This window comes from Strix uralensis, chromosome 6 (assembly GCF_047716275.1).
Source record: "Strix uralensis isolate ZFMK-TIS-50842 chromosome 6, bStrUra1, whole genome shotgun sequence".
Lineage (NCBI taxonomy): Eukaryota > Metazoa > Chordata > Aves > Strigiformes > Strigidae > Strix > Strix uralensis.
The window spans coordinates 16,569,260-16,589,099 of NC_133977.1; the positions used below are offsets into that span (position 1 = coordinate 16,569,260).

The window sequence follows — 19,840 nt, forward strand, 5'->3', positions numbered from 1 at the left end:
GTAAATCCAGCCCTTGCTGCACCCTGTTTCCCAATTTACGGCAGGCTCTGACTGTGGCTCCCAGTTGGATTTGCAGTCTCTCCTCTACAGAGTGGCAGCACAAGGCTGATCCCCAGCTGTCCTGGTCTCAGCAGGGCATGGCTGTCACCAGGTGAGACCCCCACAGGAAGGGGGAGAAAGGTGTGGGTCCATCCCACTGACTTCTTGCACCACAGGGCATCTGCAGCCTGGCCATGTTGTGCAACCAGCCACTGCTCTCGGAGCTCTGGGGTCATCCCACAGCCACGTCACAGGGGAGCCGATCCCCAGTTCAGGAGTGGGTTGTGCTGCTCATGGGGAGCAGCATGCGTGGATTTGCAGCATGTGTGGTGAGTGCTGATCTGCCTCTGGAAATAGAGGGGTTTTTGCTCCGGCGTGCCCAAGGACACTGGGATTGTATGAGGCTCCCTGTGCCCACCCCTCCTTGACAGATGGTTTAAAGCTGGTGCTCTGCGTGGTAGGGGCTGCTCCTCCTTATGTCCATGCAGGTTCTAAGTTGCTGAAGCCCACCCAATGAATTCTTGCTATGCAAGAAAAACAAGTGGTCTCAGGCAAGATGGTTAAACATACCTGTTACACCAGGGCACTTCTGGACAGTTTTAATAATTTCTCTTCTCTACCTCCATCTGTATTTCTGCTGCTATTTTTATAATCACTTCTCTGCTTTCAACTCCTTATCTTCTTCAGCTTTCCCTCTCCTTTTCACTCTTTATGCCCTAAAATCTTTTCATCTCCTTTTTTTTTTTGTTATCTTTTTGGGTCTGATTGGACTTTATTTCTTCTCCTCTGCCAGATTTATGTGAGTTGTCAAGTCCAGCAGCCGTTTGTCTCTGCCTGATGACAGACTTGCCTTTCCCCCCCTCCAAAATCAGATTCATGGCTGTTCTTTAAGGCCCTTTAATATTTTAATGCTCTGACTATAAATTTCATTTTCTTTAAGCTTCAATCCTCCTGCGGGCCTTCCTGCGGCTGGGTTGGTGCTGCCCCCCCCTTCACTCCCTGGCGTGATTTGCAGCATGTCACAGGCAGTGTTTGGGGTGGCTTTGCTCGAGCGCGAAAGGCAGGGGAGGGGAGTGTAGCAGGAATTCACTTTTCCTTAAGCTCAGACGATTCTTCAAAACTTGACAGGAATTGACATTTTTTTTGCCTTCCAAGCCGTGATTTGTTGTGGGTTTGTTGTGCTTTTTATTAAAATGCTCTCGTGGAGTACTTAAAAAGGTTGGCTTTACACAGCCCCAGCTTCCTTCTTTAATAAATGCAGCCTCGGCTTACAGTTTTTCCCTCTGATGTGTCAGCTGGGGGACTTGCTCTCCATCTCAAATACACCCAGACTGCTTAAATCATCCTTATTTCTCTTGCAGGGAGAGACACTTTTTGCTCTCCGAAACTTTTCACACCCTAAGTTAATAAAACTTCTCTGCTGAAAGGGATGGATGTGACACTGTGCTGAGGATTTCATGACTGAGCGCTGGATTACTGCTGCAGTGTAAAGGGCTCCCCAGCTCTGGTAAGCACATTGAATGTCTTCTTAAAACATGAGGTTGAAATTCATTTGGCAATGGCTGTCCCTGAAGGCTGCTGGAAGAGCTCACCCCCTTCTCTGGTGTGGCGGAGAAAGACACCTCGGGGAAAGCGCTTCCTAAGGGGCCCAGGGCTGCCTCTGCTTTGTCCCACCCAGTCCATCGTCAAGGTGGTGAGGCTATGGAAGAGCTGCCCTGTGCCTCTGCTGAAGGCCACTCTACTTGGGAGTGTGCTTCAAGGGCTGCAAAGAAAGCTGGGCTTGAAGCCAGGGCGGAGTTACTCTCTGTATATACCCGAGACACCAGCAGGGCAAAAATAGCACTAGAGATTTTGACAGTGTTTGTAAAGAAGTTAGTCAACGCTGTTACTAAGCATGAGATTGGTAGCTGATCCGAAGGGTCACAAAGCAGCCCAGCACCACACCAGGAGGGACCTGATAGGAAATTATCAGCAACATCTGGGACAGCTATTTCCTCCGGGTTTGTAAACATTTAACCAAGGAAATGTTAGCAAATCCTTTTACAGCAGTCCTGAGCCACCAGCCCAGGCTGGCTCATCCCACTGCTCTCCGCCCACCACAGCAGCACAAGGAAGCAGGGCTATATTTCTTCCCTTGATTTTTTTGGCACCTGGGCCAAGGCGGGGGTAGAACTGCTGAGTGTTTAATTCAGTGCTTTCCATTTTGGATATTAGTGGTGCAACTGAGTTATGATACAGGAGCCTAGCAAAGAGTCATTCCCTCTCAACACAATAAGGATTAGTTATTTTCCTATTAAACTGCTTTAGTCATGGTGAGTTTGTTGCCTTAAATAGGTTGCTGCATGTAACAGGCATTGATGGGAAAGCCTAATCCTACCTGATCAGTGTGAGTGGCAAAAGGGACCTATTGAATTCAATGCAAATTTTCCTATGGACAGGTACAGCCCAAAACTCAGTGTCACCCTCTGTACTTACATCCACAGGGCTCTGATGAGTGCCCACTGGAGCAGCCAAAGACTGAAAGGACACAGTGTGGACACAGCAATGCTGGCACTGGCTGCAGCCCTGCACAGCAGCGTCCTCAGTGCTCAGCTCACCGGGAGTCAGCAGGTAGTCAGTCAGTTGGGGGTTCATCAACACCTCTCATGTCCAGGTGGGTTTGGCCCATCTGGGGTGTAAAGTGGGAAGGTGTGAACTATTTCAGCGCAGTTACAGTAAACAGAGCAAACAAACTTCCCCGGGGAGGGGCAGCAGGGAGCTTTCTGGTGGAGAGAAGGTGCCTTTATGGGTGCTAGTCATCATGGTCTGAATGTAGGGAGCCTGACAGATATGGAAATGTAAAGACAACATACTGCAATGGGCAGGCTCCCTGTGGTCCCCGTGGGGAGAGGATGGGAGCACCAGCCTCCGTCCTGCCTGCCAAAGTCACAGTCCACAGCAAAGCTGGCACCAGGTTTCGCTCAATCCCCTTGGACAGTTGTTGATAGTGCCAGGCTCTGGGAGACAGAGGAGCTCTTCAGACAGAGGAGAGAGGCGACTGGAGGCTCCACTTGCACCTGCCTGCAATTAATTAATTACGAATCCACTCATTAACTCAACCCCATGGCTCCCCCTCACTGCCAAGCCCCCAGCTGTCCAGAGAGCAAGTCATTATTTGAAAAGATTTTCTATTAAAACCGAAAGCAAAGGAATATTTCAAAGAAGAAGGGGCAAGAGAGACAGCGAGGGTGCGTGCACGATTGCAATCAGCTCTCGAGGGCGTGCTGAAGCAGCTGGATCCCCATCTTGGAGCAGCCTGAGACTGGTGAAATCGATTTCATTAGCCCGCTCAGCCACTGATTACTCTTGTGCCACATGAAACATCGCCATGGCCCCCCACACTCCAGCCTCTGCTGGTGATGGGTACCCATGTGTACATGGCAAATCCACACAGGCACCCCTGGGTCCCACCCCATCCTGCTGTCTGCAAAGTAGCCCACCCAAATGCAACCCCAGCTCGTGCTAAAAAAAACCAACCCTGAAGGTTTCCATTTCCTGAAGTGGGTGCCTGCCTCCTCTTTGTGCCCAGGCAGCAGCTGCAGCCCAACTCTCAGGCTTTTAACCCAGCCAGTGCACACATCCGCTTTGCCACCCGTTTTTCTATTACCTGCTTTCTGCTCCTCGCTTTAGCGGAGGCGCCTCTTTAACCGCAGTGATTTACAGGCGGTGTTACGGCAGGACAGGTCTGACACTGATTGAGTCGCTTATCTGCTGTCTCCGTCCTGCTCTCTGACAGCCTCTCCCCCAGGTATCAATCTGCACATCAGTTCTTTATTCCTGGGTGAGGGAAGAGCTGTCAAGGTTGCAGCTACACTGTCATCTTCATCTAAGCTGCCAGCTGCCCTTCATCGCTTAAAGACCCTCTTTAACACCCGTGTGCTTTGGGAGGGGGCCACCATGTTGGAGGTAAGGAGATGGCAGCAAAATTTCATTTGCTCTCAAGGTGCCTGGGGCTTGATAGATTGGCTCTTGTTTGTCAGGGTGCCCGTAAATAAACAAGTTTCCATGCTGTAGGTTCAGCCCCACTGCTTCTCCAGCTGGCTCCCTGCAGCCCTGCGCTGGCTCCCAGACACCCGGTTCAGGGACAGCTGCAGGGTGCTGGGACCCCTGTGAGACATGAGACTCCCCCGGGCCAAAGCCACCATCAGAGCGGTGGGACAGAGTGGAGAGAGGGTGGAGAAGACAAGTGCATGGGGCAGGCTTAGCTTTGGGGTTTGCTGGGAGTCTCCGCTGCCGGATGCCTCTTGTGACCCCCAAGGATGGGGCTGAAGCCAAACCTCAGAGGACAACACCATCCTGGTCACCGCCTGCCATCGCAGGGTGGGGGGACCAGGACAGAGATATGTCAGCACCCAGCACCTGTACCCCGGTGAGGTGGCCAAGTTGGGACAGTCTGGCCCCCTGCATGCCCCCGATGCTGCCTGGAAGGAGGCAAAGAGGGCGCAGGCCGGTGCCTGCGTGGTGCTTGTGCCCCCTGCTCTGAGTCACCCCCAGGCCCACGTGCAGCCAGTGTCCTCCTCCCCCAAACCCTCATCTCCCGGGCTGGCCATTACCGCGCTAGGTGGTTGCACTGCAAAGCCTTGATTGCACCTTCTGCTCAGCACCGAGCCATTTTAGTCCTAAATGATGTTTTTCTTAGCCTAAAACCACACTCCTCTCTGGGATCGCTGGCAGCACTGGGTAGTGGCGCAGGGTGGCAGGAAGGGATGGACCTGTGTCTGCTCTTGGGTTTGCACTCAAGTGCTGCTCTTGGGCCAGAGCAGCTTCCAGCTGTTCCTGGCTCTGGGAGGAGAGGCTGTGTCCGAGCAGGAGGATGTTTGTGTGCATGGGGGCTGCGTTAAAGCCCCACGTCACCTTGGGGTGACAGGCAGCCCAGCGTGACCCAAGGGGACAGGCAGCATGTAGCAAAGGAGGGTGGTGGGCATGGTCCTGCACACCTCCAGCCATGCCTTGGTCTCCCTGGGGTTTCTGGCTACCCATAGCCCTCTCAGTTTGGTTTCCTTGGCGCTACACTTTCATAAATAAAAAAGCCACTGAAACATAATCTCTAACATAATGTTTATTAAATAGTAATTTTAAAAGGTTTTTATACAAATCATATAAACACAGTTTGATTTTTTTTTTGTTTTTGTGGTTTTTTTACACCGAAGAATCACAGTAAAAGCTCTTTAAGTCCATAAGTCCTGGCTCAGCCAGTGAACGGTCAAATACCTTGAACTGCAAACCTTGGAGAAGTTCCATTTCTGCATATAATTTCTTAATGGTTTAATTTCCATGCTCACCCCAGCACCTTCCCACAAAATGAAATCACCCAGCACTACAGCCTGCCTGTTAGCAACACATCCTCACCATGGGAAGATTGTGGAGGCAACAGCCTGTCTCAGCAAAGGCATTAACACCGATTTTTTTTTTTCTTTTCTGCATTTCACAGAGGGAATTGCGATCAACAAACCTAATCTATTTGCAGAGGAGGATGCAATGAATTGAATGCACTGACGACTTTTTTTTTTCCCTGTTGAAGTTACAATCAAACACAGTTTTCTGTAGAAGAACAGTAAAGCACCCAGCAGAGGTAAGTGAGGTATCGGCTTTGCAGCATTATTGGCCTGCTCCCGCCCGGCAAGCGCAAGCGTGTGGGCCCTGCCCCCTCTGGAAGGGGAAAGTGGGACATGCAGGGCAGACGCTTTGCTGGGCCCATGCCAAGTTAGTGCCAAGATCAGCAGTACTCTCCTGCCCCAGATCAAGAGATATATTAACACGAGTCAGTCCCACGGAATAAGTCACATACACGATACATACAGAGAATTCACGTGCGTGTGCAAACACACTATTTCTGAATATATGTATATACGAACTCTTCTCTCTGTACGCCTACTAGACACCATAACATCACCTTTTTAATTATATATTTCACCTATGGTTTGCCTAAGTCAACTTTTCTACTGTATGGTCCTTTTCCATTCATCCTTCCCCTCTCCTGTGATTTGAAGGGGATAAAATCATCGAGCAGCAGCAGCGATCCAGCTTCGAAATGGTCTGGTACATTTCCTCTTACTGCCTCTGTTTCTTTTGTACAGTAAAATAACACCCCTGTGGAATTTGTCCATGAAGAACGCCAAAAGAAATAAGGTGATTTGAAAGGAGAATCTGAGATACATTTACTGCTGTTTCTGTTGGGCACACAGCATGAATTAAGAAATGAAGGCCTTTGTGTGTGTGCGTCTCTGCGTCTGCGTGTATGAACCGTGGATGTTTTGATGACACAGCCGCTGGTATCTGCTTCCCCAGTAACATATGCGTCTTTCTTACAGTGGAGAAGTCTTTTTTTTTCCCCTAAAAACTTACTGTCTGATGGAGCTCTTCATGAAACACTAGACAAATGTTCCTATTCCCACTGCACTGAGGAGCAGCTGTGGCACTGTCCGTGCTCATCTCCTCTCCAGATGTTGCTCATCTCCCCAAACACCTGCCCTCCAGCAGGATGTGTTTGCAGGGGCTGTGCAAACTGAGCTTCACAGCACATCACACCTTTGGTGCTCTGTGGTTAGTGAGGAAGAAAAATCCATCCCCAACCCAAACTATTTGCTAGGCAAAACGTAAAATCAGGACATGTCAGGTATTTCCAAAGAGCCCCTGTAAAAGCAAATCCAAGGTGCTGGAAAGGTTTCTCACTTATATATGTGCAAGCTGATAGGGGTGAATTGGACTGAATTGGAAATGAAGGCATTGGTTTGGGGCCCAGCATTTGAATTCTTTTTCTCCATTAAATTGTTTTCATAACATTCCTCTCCCATGGCACAGTGGTAAGTGAAGAGATATCAGCTGCCAAACAATGTAGCCAGACCACTTGAAAGTAGAAGGACCAGTCTTCTTCAGCTGGCCTCTACCCAGTAGAGAGCAGTGAAGAAGCGTGTTTTGCTGGGGAAGGATGAAGGCCTCACTTGTTGTTTGATACAGCACTGATCATCAGATGGAGGAAAAATACTTCTTCTAAGGCACTTGTTCAAAGTAAAACAAAACACAGCTCATAAATAAAACTTCGGGGTTTTGCTACTGATCAGGAGCAGTGCAGCTTTGCTCCAAAGGGGATACGGTGGCAGCCATTTGGTCCAGTGGTGATGATGGAGCCAGCTCATGCCCCCCAGCTCCAGGGAGAAGGGGAGCAACAGGAAGGTGAGGGGGGTTGGTGGGCACCGTGGCCAGGATGCTGGGGCTGTGGGGACAGCTCCAGCCTCCTTCCCTGTTCATTTTCCCTCCCTGGCACTTTGGAGAGGCCTTGGCACTGTGTCTCAAGTCAAACCCCAAGTGAAGCCCCCTTTCCAAAGCTGTCACCTGAGCGCCGGCAGCCTGACACGCTCTATCTTTTGTTTGCTGCAATTTTCTCATTATAGCAAAAAGAAAAAGAAAAAGGCCAGGGTCAAGAGGGGTGGGAGATTCAAAGAAAGGCCTTCCTGATGAAGGCCTCAGCTGTTGCAATCCAAGATCTGGATTTAATAAATGGCTCTTATTCACAAATCACTTTAAGGCTCTTCAGCTTCTCTCAAAGAGGTGCTTCTACACATAGGGTTTCCTTTCTATTTTATTTCTTAATGATTTTAGAAAGCGCTGTTGTTACCATTGACACTAAAGCCAACATCCCACCTTTCGCCCCTACCAGGAGAAGGAAAGTTGAAGATTAACAACATGCTTCCATTTTCAGGACTGGAAACTGCAGCTTCCTGGACTTAGTGTGAAGTGCACAAATCCTACAGCCAAAACAGTATCTGGATGGGGTCTAAAATGGACAGGGTCTCTGTGTGTGTGTGTTATTTCTAAAGACAGGGTGGCTGAAGAAATCCCTCAGCCTTCTCAGCAACTCACCAGAGAAAGGAGATAACAATCAACATTTAGTTTCTCACATCCAAAAGGTAAACCAGTCTCCCTTGCCATGTCCCAGCCACTCGCATCAGCAGAAAATGAAGATGAACCAACAAACAAGGGTCTCGGTCCCCCCTCGTCCAGCACAGTCCAGTTTGCGGGAAAGCCCACTCAGTCCTGGCAGAGTGCGACCTGCCGGTGGGGACCTGGCGGCAGGAGCAGCGCCTCCCCTCGCTCCTCCCGCACCCCTCCTTCCCCATTATGGCATTCAGTTCCCATAGAAAACAGCAAAAAAAGTACCCCCCTGCCAGCCCACCTCACCGGGTGCAACACCAAGGGTGATCCCCAGGGCACCCATCAGGCCTCTGAGCAGCACTTCTGGTGGTTCATCTTGACCTTGTGCTTGATGCCATCATACAGCTCAAAGTTGTAGTTCTCCAGTGTGGTGGAGCTCCGTGAGGACAGCCCAGCGTATGAGCATGTGCAGTAGAGGAGCAGACCAGCGCAGATGGCCCCGAGGAGGACGCCGAGGGAGCTCATTGCTATGATGGTCACCAGGATGGGATCCAGGGTGTAGAGCCAGCTTTTTTCTTTGTCCAGTTTTGGGGTTCCTGGAGAGTTAGTAGAGAACAGTGTGTCGTTCCTATCCGATCCAAAGTAATCTGCAGTGGAATGGGCACTTATTATCCAGGGATCACCTTTTTTCCCCCCACCTTTATGCACTACTTACTTGGAGTTCTGATGACCTTACAAGAGTATAAGTCCCCACCATGGGTATATCTCAGCAGGATTCACTAACCCAGGTCTAGACGTAATGCGAAGCACCGAACCACCAAGAAAAGGTGCCCTAATTCACTTTTACATCTCAGGCTATGGAAATAGCACGCTAGCGTTTTACACCCATTGAAACTCTGGCCCTTCAAGTGCCATTGGGTTCAAAACTATGGAAACAATCTGTCACAGCTCCCAGACTTAATTTTCTCCATTTACAAGTCAAAATGCCATGCAAGCAGCAATTAATGCTTGAAAGATCAGTTCCACTTGTCCTAACACAGACGCAGTATATTGACTTCGCAAGGTTGCTGGTTGTTGAAAAAGGAAAACAAGAAAAGAAAACTAATGTCTTTACCCAGACTAAGCCACCACTTCAGTGTACATTCTCAAGAGTGTTCTGGCTCCTAACCCCCACTAAAGCTGAGGTTTGTGAGTAATTGTAGCACCTGATACTGAAACACAAGCTCCACCACATAAATTGCCCATGTGGAATTTGGGTACCAACCTGGATCACTGTTGTCTTCAAAGTCTTGCTCAGAGATTGGAAAGTCATCCTCCATTCTTGGGAAGTTCACTAGAACAACAAAATGGGAAGCACAGTTTGTTTAAAGAGGCCTTTCAGGGGCATTATTGCCACTGGTCACTGGGTTGCAAGACCAGCCAGAGGAAAGCAATAGCTAAACTACTGCAAGGCTCTTCCTCATGAAAAGAGGAAGAACTCTTCCTCTTCTTCCTTTGGCCAAAGTCAATGAAGACTCTTGCACACTTGAGAGAACAGGATCCTCCCACTACATCACACTTCATGACCACCAAATGACCAGCTTTTAAGAAGAAAAGAGAGTGAGCAAAAAGCAAAGAAACCAGATAACTTGAATAGCACTAAAATATTGTCATTGGTGCCTGCATAATGGCCATAATTCACTATTAACATGCCCATGGGTATTATCCTTACAACTTTGAAGAGGATCTTAGCGCCTATCATTACTTGCCACTAATGCTAGATCCATTTAGCACACTACTTTTCATTTTTTCCCATACATCTTACTGGACACAGAGCTTCAATGACCCAGTTTCTCTTTGGGTTTCAGATAAATTCATAGTAATTTGAGGAAGTCATGTATCATCATTATATGTTTTAATGCAAAAGCTGGTTGAAAATGGGGAGAGCAGCAAATGGGTGTCCATAACTAGGCATTTATGTTAACATTTCTCTGATCCAAATTCCTTTTAGTGGTGACATTTCTTTTTATTGTTCAGCACAGATCAAGCACTAGTAACCAAATGCACATGCTGTAATCTGAGAGAAGTTATTTTCCTGTGTAGTCTTCCTAGCATTATCTCTATGTATAGTTACCATGGCCCTTTTTCAGTTTTCCAAAAGAAAATGCTTTTCTTTTCCAAAAGAAAATTTCAATCTGCTTAGATTTTTCAAAGCTGACTGTAACTTGGGGTGCTCAACTGGGAAGGCACCTCAAAATGATCAAGAATGCAGAAAATCAGGGACTACTAGAAAACGGTAGAAGTCACATCCTTGAAATAGTTGTGGTTGAAAACCAAGGCTACTTCGCATTGTGTGCAAAAATGGCAAGAAGAGTTTAAAGAGGTTACTTATAAACAACCAAACCCAAAGATTGTAACTTGCACCTAAAAAGCCATGTGCAAAGAAATTATTCAAAACCTCATAAAAAAATATTTGTGCATATTTGCACAGAGATTTAGGACTTCAAAAGGCCTCCTGAACTGTTGAATCCATATTTTTGCTATCCCAGGCAATGGTTATCAGGCAATCCCCACCAGAAACATTTCAGGCTTCACTTCCAGAGCAGGGGGCTCTGCCGAACGTCACGCTGCCCCAGTGCCACCTTACACCTGACTGCAATGATCCTCTGTGCTGGTACTAATGATACCTTCCCAAATACCCATCCTTTGAGCAGAATTGTCTTCTGCTCTCCGCACTCAAAAGATTAAGTGATTTCTTTGAATTTTCTAGTGAACCTGACAACAGGAACCCACAGAACCCAACACTTGCCCCTCCTGACAATGAGCTCTGCGTCTAGTGAGCCAGGTAATTAAGCTGACTCGAGGCTGCTGGTAGCTCATTGAAGAAACATAGGTGCACACCAGCTTCTGTAAATGCTCACTTTAGCAGAGAGTTCATACGATTTCTCAACACTTCCAGAACTGACAGGCCCAGATGGCAACATCTTAGGGCTAGAAGAACTGCCTGAGGGCCTCTTGCAAACATTTAGAGCTGAACATGTGGAAAAATATCTCGCAAAGCAGTTCACACACAGAGATGTCTGTTTTGCTAGTCCTCCATTGGAAGACAAGCAGTGAAATTTGCCATCCGTGTCACCCACACAACCCTATGAAATTGTAGGTTGCTCAGACATGAGCAAAGGTCAAAACTGGACCATGGTCTGCCCAAGGAGCCCATGTGCAGGGAAAGGCCGTTGGAAGTCCTTTGCCTCTCCATATTGCAGCTCCTCTAAATTTTATGTGACAACAAGCTAGCAATTTGGTGCTTTTTTATTTCCCAGGGTAGCCTTGAGGGAAAATCCAGAAAAAACAAAGTATTGGTTAATCAACACTTTCAAAAGAACACCAGTTCTTCCAGCCTGAAAAGAAGGAGTGCTGGGAAAACTTGAAAAGCAAGAACGTTTATACAAAAATCTCAGCCCAAAATCTATTTACTCTTCTAGCAATTTTCTCAATTCCCCATGCTAATATGACTCCAAGTCCTGCTTAAATGATATCTTCCTCCTCACCCATTCTCCTTCCTCCTCAGGCCCGTGGTAGGCCCTCATTCTTCTGTTCCTCGCACACCATATCATTGTTATCAGATTGTATGTTGTCATGCAGGGTTCTACATTGGCTTTGGAAAAATATAACTCAACATTCCTTTTTCCACACTGGGGTTTCTTGAGTCATTAACAAAATCAGCTCTGGCTGTGTGGTTGTCTGTGGGAACTGAAGCTGGTGGTCTCAGTTCAGTTCCTCCTGGAGATGGTTTCCTGTCACAGAAAGTAGCCTGCTATTTGTCACCAGTTAGGCTCCTTTGTGATAAGTCTTAGCAATATTGTCACAAGTGGACCAGACCATGGCAAGTGACCCCCTTGGAAAGCGGTACCCAGAAAAGTCCTGCAAGCTGCTGGGCGGAATGGGAGAAACATGCATTGTCCTGTGCTGTGGAGAGCTGCTTCCTTAAAGGGCAGCTTTCAGCTGCAATTTACTTTGCATTTTAAGAGGAAAAAAAGTCTACTTTTTTTAGAGAGAAAAGGAGAACGGTAGGCAAGAAAGTTAGGGGAAACTGTATTTAAACATGAGGAATGCTTTCTCCTGAGTGAAAGGCCCTTTTTAAAGCGTGTGTGCTGAATGATGGCTGTGAGCGCCTAGCCGGTCATGCCCAAAAGATGATGTTAGTGATGCTGCTGGAAACAGCCGGATGCCGAGAAAAGGCTGTTATCTGTTGGATCTGAGAGCACTGCCAGCTAAAAGGCTAATTTATGGGACCTGAAAAAAGAAAGATGAGATCCTAATCAAAGACGAGGAGTGACTTAAGTACCACGTTCATATGAACTCAGATGGAGGGAGAGCAGGAGAAAATTAGTATTTCCAGAGATTAAGGAGCTTTAATGTACATCTGTTTTAAAATAGTAGCAGGGGCGGGAGGGATTAGGCCAAGGAGGGGGCTACTGGAAGGGGGGTGATAAGCCTCACCAGGACAGACGGGGGAGGCACAAGAGCAGATGAGGTTCTCCGGTGTCCCACCACAGACATACATGTACCTCTTGCAGGAAAGCTCTCCAAACCTGCCCAAGGCAGCTCACCTCTGTGAAGCAGACATCAGCACATCATATGGACTGGCATGTACTTCCCACCTCCACACACACTCAGTGCCAGCCTGCCTGCACCGCCTTACCAGCAGCTCCCACCGCCTCAGGCAGAGAGACACCTTTGCACCAAGCCAAGAGCTATTGCTTTAGAGAGAACACCCAGACCCAACTGCTGGAACTTAAGACACATTCCTTCATGGCAAATGACCACCATCAAGAAAAGAATTGCTGTTTCTTTCTAGACTGACTGTCTGGTTTAAGTCCAGGCACCAAGCTCTCCCTCTTGCTGGGCTCCTCCATCCCAGGGCAGAGCTTTGTCTATCACGAACCATCTCTCTATGCACAGGCATTTGTGGCTGTAACGCCTCTCGGGCTCTTTCTAGGTGAACAAAATGAGCCTCTCAGCAGAAGGTGCCTTTCCCAAATGACATATCAAACTTGCAGAAATTTCCAACTCTTTCTGTTGCCTGCCTGCAGCCTCTCTGGCACAGGGAACCCTGGCCTGGAGTGCCCGGGATGCACTCCCACCATCCCCATGCTCCTGCTCCCTGCTTCCTGCAGGCTCTAGGGCTGAAGGCGATGCACCAGGCGGTGGTGGCTTGCAGGCTCTGCTACCTACCATCTTTCACTCCCCAGTAATATCTGCAGCCGTGCCTCCTGGTACAACAGAGGGGTAGCTGGCTGCACTCTGGTCATTTCCACAGTGAGGAAACAACCGTGTGCTGCTCACTTCCCCAAAAACAGCAAGTGCCCTCCTATGTGCTCACCTCTCTCTCCTGCTGCTACAACATCCATCTTGGCCAGTGCTATCCTGCCTGGGAAGGGGAGCATCAGAGGTGCACAGCTGCTCTGCTGCCAAACAGCACCCACGAGGGCCTGAAACATTAAATCCAGCTAAGCCCAGGAAAACAGGGTCAGAAACTACCACTCCCCAGCCTTGTCAGAGAGAGAGGCAGAGCTCCAGCTCTGCTCCCATCCTTGCTTTTCTGCCTTTGCTCATTCCCAGCCCTTGTCTCTCCGCAGCAATAGCGTGACTCCAACACACATCATTTTGTTTTGACACAGTGGAGCAGCTGCTGTGGCCTCACCGTGACACCGCTCTGTTTGGCGGTGGCAAGGCACTGGCTGCTCCTTCAACTGGGAGCCCGGGGGGCTGGGGGAGCGACACCTCCCACCCTCAGGGAATGGGGAAGTGCTTCTCAAAGCAGCAGCACAGGCACCCGGCAGAAACACTCCCTCTGAATCCCCCATTGCTTATTTCCAGCCGAAAATCCACCTCACTTCTCTCTTCCCTGCTCCTCCAGAAACACAGAATGACTTTAGCTTACAAAAAGGCTAAATGCCTGCCAAATTTCAAATTAAAACAGTGCTTTGGCTACAGCTGAGCATTAAAGAAAGCAAACAAGCAGCCTCTCCCCTGGCCCAGCCACCCTCTGAAGCGCAGGAACCCCTGGACCTTATCCTCAGATTGCCTTAGGGTTGCCCTGGCACCATCTTCAAACCAGGGCACCAAGGAGCCTCTTGCATTCCTTGGCTTCCCATATGCAGAGAAGATGGAGAAGCATGGCTGGGCCGGTGAAGATGCTCATCGAAAGCCCTCAGAGACGTGAAGCCAGGCTGGGTGCTTGGTGTGGAGGCGAACGCGAGCAGGCAGCTATTTCCAGCTCTGGCGCTGCCCTCTGACGCGTGGCACCCTGCCCTTGCTGCACGCATGGCAGATGGCCAAGGCGGCTGCCCAAAATGGGGACCCTGCCAAACCCTCCCTGCAGCAGCTACGTCCCCCATTGCAGCCAGACCCTTTCCCTGGCACCTCCCCGGCATGTCCTGCTTTTGCAACTCTCCTCAGCACTGACACCAGGCTAGGAGAACAGTGGTGATGGTGTGCATGTGTACGGCATTACAGCGGCATTGTACAGTGTGGGTTTCCTCTCCCTCCCTCTTAGCGCTGGACTACCCGAGTTAAGGAGCCCTTGTTCGGGTTTGGCGCTCCATGATGGAGCTCACCAGTCCCAAACTGAGCAGCTCCTCGGTGCAAGGGCAGTGCTGCCAGTCCACCGCCACTGTGCAAGGGCTTGGAGCCGGGGGAGAAGCTGGCAGCTCTGCGGCATCCTGATATGTTTATCGCCCTCCCCGTTGTTGCTGTTTGTTTTTACAGTGGCAATGGCTAACGACACTATTCCTCAAACTGGCAGTCACGCCTGCAATCGTTGCTAAGAGCTGCCAAAGCCACTGATGGAGGAGCTGTGGCAGAAAGCCAAGAGGCTGTCCAAGCTTGCCTCGGGCCCCTTGCCTCGTGTCTGTGCACCTCACTCTGCTGCCCTGACACGAGGTACGCAGGGGCTGGCCCCAATCAAGTCAGTAGGTTTTCACAGGGGCAAAAATCCCAACACAGTCCTGTGCACAATCTGGTTTCGACCTTACTCCCTTGCATCCACCAGCAGAGGCATTTCAACCCTGCCCAGGAAAAAGCCAACCTCATCCTTACAGCCCAGGGGAAAGCAGCTCTGGGCTCCCTGTGCCAAGTGTCATCTTGCAGGCAGGAGGCTGACCCGGCTGTGTGTCAAGTCTCTGGCTTGAGTGAACGATTGCAGCCTGCTCCTGAGTGATCATCCACCTCAGGAACACTGACATTTCCCAGGCAAGGCACAGCACAGCCCCTCCTGCGGCGCCCTTTGCTTTGCCAGGCCATCACTCCCTCTTTCACACCCCTGTTTACCACGGGCTTTGCCTCATTGCTTACAGAGAGAGATGGGGGGCCCTCTCCCACCAGCCTCATGGAGTTGCTTTCCCTACAACATGGCAACAACTGCAGAGAAAAAGACAAGACACCATCACCCCACTTACAACTGGGGGAGCCACAGCCAGACCCTCCCCGTGGCACAGGAGACATCAGGCTTCCACCCCTAATGCCACTCCCTGAAATGTGGAGTCCCTACTGCTACGCCATAAAGTTTACCCCTTTGTTTTAAAGTAGAGTCTTAAAACACCTGAAGTTACCTGCAGAGGAGGTTGCATCAAAATCGCACCAAGTTGTATTTATTTTCTTAAAGTGTGCTAATTTTAGCTGCTTTCTTCACTATGATGTGCTGCAGCCTGAGCAGCACCCAACTCCCTGGTCAATCTGGCTGCAGTACACATACAGAATAATTAAACCCTGTACGATTTCTCCCTTTTCATCTGTTTACTTAACAGAATTTTTTTCTTCCTTGTTGGGAAGCCATCAGCCAATCTCTCCCTCCCAGTTTTTCACATGTGCATATTTGTTTTGAATTTTGCTTGGACAGTCACTGAAGTGTACAAAATGCAAATTACAAGTGTATGGGCTTTGCTGTACAATTAGAGAAAAAAAAAAGCTCCCCCCTCCCAAAAAGCAGCACGGGTCCTCAGCTTTCCTTGTGTTTGACCAGCCAAAGAGAGGGATCACATTTGAATTATTTTTTCTTTGATGGCCTGCATTCCTAGTAAAGTCAGGAAGTTTCATTGCAAACCTGAGCTGTATGCCAGGGTAAAGAGTATGATAGAAGGAAAATAAATGCTGGAAGGAAAGAAAACCTCTCAAACCAGCAGCAAAATGTATTTGACACGAAATGTGATGCTGCTGACTCCTCTGAAGGGTTGAAAGGTGTGCCTAGAGAAGATGGGAAGGAGAAATGCTGCAGCAGAGGTCCCTGTAACACGCTGGGAGGACTTGGGTGGAAGGAAGGCAGGGGATGCACACCTCTCCACACCCTTGGTGCCCCAGCACTGGGCTGCTCCTATGCAGCTCTCCAACATGCAGAGACCCAGCAAGGATTCCACAGAAAAGGAATGCATTGCTGTTTTCATTATTAATTTTCGTAATAGCTTACCCGATTTTCAGTGTACTCAGGGACGGAGCGTGCAGCTCAGCTGAGCTGGCAGCCGAGCTGGCCCCCGGGGGCCTGGGAAGTCGGATGTCCTGTCTCCAGGGGCCCTGGCTGGAGAAATTCTGCATAATCACATTGAGCTATTTAGCACTTAAGCAACCTTAGCAAAATCCCCAAACAATCCCAAGTGTCAGTCCAGCCAACCAAAACTCCCACTAAGGACTGCTACAAATGTAATGGATCTAAAAGCCGCTATTAATGGCCCGATCCTGAGTGCAGCAAGGCCGGGTGCGCACACCAGCTGCGCTGCCAGGAGCTGGGTCTGCACGCAGCAGGAACAGGAGCTTCACTTTGCTTAAAGGAATAACCCTGATGCTCCAAAAGAAAACATGGAGTTTTGAAACACCACTTCGCTTCAACTGACAGCATTCTTGTTAGCAAAGAAAGAAGAAGGAAGAAAAACCCCAGATATTTGTATAAAAATATCATCATTTTATTACATTCCACACAATACATCTTCAAAGAGTTTCAAATTTCCACAAGATATTTTTCACACACAGGCAACTGGGCAATGCTGGGGATGTCAGGGCTCAAGGAGAGGGGGAGAACTGGGAATAAAAATCTCGAAGTGACCTTCTGTTTTGTCTTTGGTGATTTTGGTTTGAAAGACAGGGTGCCACATTCTCCTCTCTTGACACACCGATGCATGCTTGCTAAGTCCATGGGGGTGAACCTGATCGAAGCGAGGGGATCGTCTGACCTAGGGAGATCGAACTGACTTTGGAAACTTGATAGTATCATCTGCTGACATGGCTTGGGCTGACCTGAAAATGCAGGAAGCGCATGCCAGTATTTCACATCTGTTTTAATCCACAGCTGGCTGAGGGGTGGGGTGGGATTTCACATCACAAACCATATGCACCGCAACACCAGTGCTGTGTACTGAGGAGGCTCACAGAGAAAGCACCCTGGCCCTGGAAGACCCTCTCTGGGGACCTCTAGGCAGCACCACCTGCAAGGTGACAGGAGCTCCCCTGGGTCCCTTCAGGCTCTGCTGGGACAGGCATGTCCCTGCTATCCTTGAAAAGCTGGTGGGAGCCAGGTCCTGGTGGGATGCTGCCCCGGGCACTCACCACCTTAATGTGCTCACCATGCCAAAGCACCCTGGGTTTTACTGCGCCCCTTGCATGTTTTAGACACTTGCTGCTGCAGCTGAGGGGGTCCTGCTGAAATCTGTTGAGTCAACAGCATGAGGAGCTGAAAGAGGCTGCATGAATAAAGGCAGGGAGGGGAGAGTAACAGCCTCATGGACAGAGATCCCCTGGGGAGAGGGCTTCACTGCAATAGGGGCCAATACCATGTATGCACAGAACTGTTTGTGTTCCCACTTTTTCCCCAGACCAAAAGGAAGCTCAAGACTGCAGGGAAGTTAACAGAGCTGCTGTCTCGATTCATTTTAGGCAATATTCTTGGGCAAAGGAGGGGTGGGGAGCACTAGCAAGTCTAGGAGTGGGGAGGGAATCTGATCACTCATCACAAATGAACACAAATAAGATGGAGAACCTTACTCACTGGAGGTACTTGTTTTGCCTGCAAACAGATTAGAGTCAATGATTCCAACCACTTTCGCGTGTCATTCAGTAATTTATATAAGGCATTTCCACTATAATACACTGGGCTGTTCAACAGTCGGAGGCATGTTGGAGGCTCCATCTTGCCTCCCTGGTTAAAGCAGCAGCAATGGCTGGGGCCCCCAGGTGCGCCTGCTAGGCTTTGCTTGCTAGATATTACTGATGCTTTAAGAAGCAGAACGTTAGCAAATGAAAAACTAATTGACATTCTAGAAAGTCAACTGGCAATTTTTATGATTCAGCAGCTATGAATTGGGCAGAGGAAAAAATCAAACCCAAAACTCAGAAAGCGGAATTATACTTGTCCCTTGAACATTTCTAGCAGAAAGACAAGGAGGAGCCCTCTCCCCCTTTCCTGTGTAAAAGCAAAACCATCAGCACCCAGAGTGAGAATACTTACAAAATAAATAAACCTTCAATTCTCAAGAAACTACAGTATTTAGCATCCACCTTAGACCTGCTGAAGTCTATGTGTTACCCTAAGGCTGGCTTTAACAGATACAAACAAAACATTCATTATGAGCTTCTCTGATATAAGGCAACTTTAAATAGATTCACTTGTGGGTGGGGGAAGAAGAGGGTTTCCCCCCCACTTCCAAACAATGGCTGTGTTATCACATTGGCTGCAGAAAGAATAAGATGGAGAGATCTTACTTTTTGGACGTCTATGAACCCCTCTGGATTCTTCTAGCCATCTGAGGTGGACACTCCTACTGTCCAGCCTGGCCTCTTCTTCTCATTTTGCACCCGAGACATTAACGCTATCAAACAAGAAACCCAGCCAAAGCTAGATAAGGCAACAAAAAAGCATTGCTCTCTTCCCCAAGTAAACAAATCAGGGTATTTACCATAAACATGTCCCAGACCTTCCAGAGGGGAGGCGGGAAGTGGGGGGGAAAAAAAGCATTCCCTGTGCAAGTAGAAGCAACAAGCAAATTAAGAAGGGACTGTTTCTAAATATACATTCAGTCAGTCAGACGCGCACACTCCCATGCACACTTGCATACACAGATTTAGCACACACGTGCACGAGCCACACACACAAGCTTCCAGGCGCGCCACCAAGTTTCCTTGCCGGTTGCCTAAGGGTAGGAGAAAAAAACAAACCAAACAAGCCTACCAACAAAAAAATATTCCCCAAACAAACGAACACAACGAAACAAAAAAACCCCACCCGACACCCCAAGAGTCCTCGAAAAGTAATCGAAAGGGAGCGTTCACTTCTGAAGTGAAGGGGCGGTGTGTCTCTTCTGGCAATCCAAGATGCAGCATTAGTTTAGAGTTTCTAAAAGATTCAGGAAGGGCTGGGGGGATGGAGAAGGGACGGAGATGTCTAAGAGTTCACACGTATGCTAGGTAAGGAAAAAAGTGCAAAACTGAGGCAACGTATTTGAAGTCTTAGTTTCTGTCTGTCTGTCTGTTTTGTGTTTTGTTTGCTGTCTCGTTCCTGTTCGGCTTTCAGCAGCGTGAGCTGGGGTCTTGCTCTAGTTTTATGGTTAGGGTGGGCTCCACGGCCACGGGGGCCCCGTTGGCATAGTGGGAGGTTTTGTAGGTGATGGAGTGATCGCTCTTCTTGGCCGCATAGCGGAACCGGTGGTAGTGGAGCACAAGGGCCAGTGCGACGGAGACCAGCACCACAACAGCACCTCCGGCGGCAATAACGTAATACCAGTAGGCTGGGATGGGCTGCACTGACACCGTGTCCACTGTGGGCTCGGTCCCTGGCAGGAGGGTTGGCCCTGGGGAGGAGACACAGAACAGGGTTGCTAGGTGGGAGGCATGCAGATGCACAAAAAGAAACACACATGCTTTCAAGAGT

At 49.0% G+C, this 19,840-nt stretch overlaps 1 protein-coding gene across 6 annotated transcripts in view; it reads right to left on the minus strand.

Moving 5' to 3' along the window:
• Positions 1 to 5,122: 5,122 nt before the first annotated feature.
• The window catches only part of NRP2 (neuropilin 2), a 90,076-nt gene continuing 75,358 nt past the window's right edge, over positions 5,123 to 19,840 (minus strand). For 2 of the 6 annotated variants that reach the window (XM_074872988.1, XM_074872987.1), the window contains exons 16-17: positions 9,215 to 9,283; positions 5,123 to 8,546 (exon numbers count right to left, since the gene is read on the minus strand). In XM_074872988.1, coding sequence (XP_074729089.1) covers positions 8,293 to 8,546; positions 9,215 to 9,283 — 323 coding nt within the window. In that variant the 3' untranslated portion in view covers positions 5,123 to 8,292. Of the gene's footprint in view, positions 8,598 to 9,214; positions 9,284 to 16,861; positions 19,761 to 19,840 lie in introns of those variants that run through there. The other 4 variants (XM_074872986.1, XM_074872985.1, XM_074872990.1 and 1 more) reach the window with 2 other exon arrangements.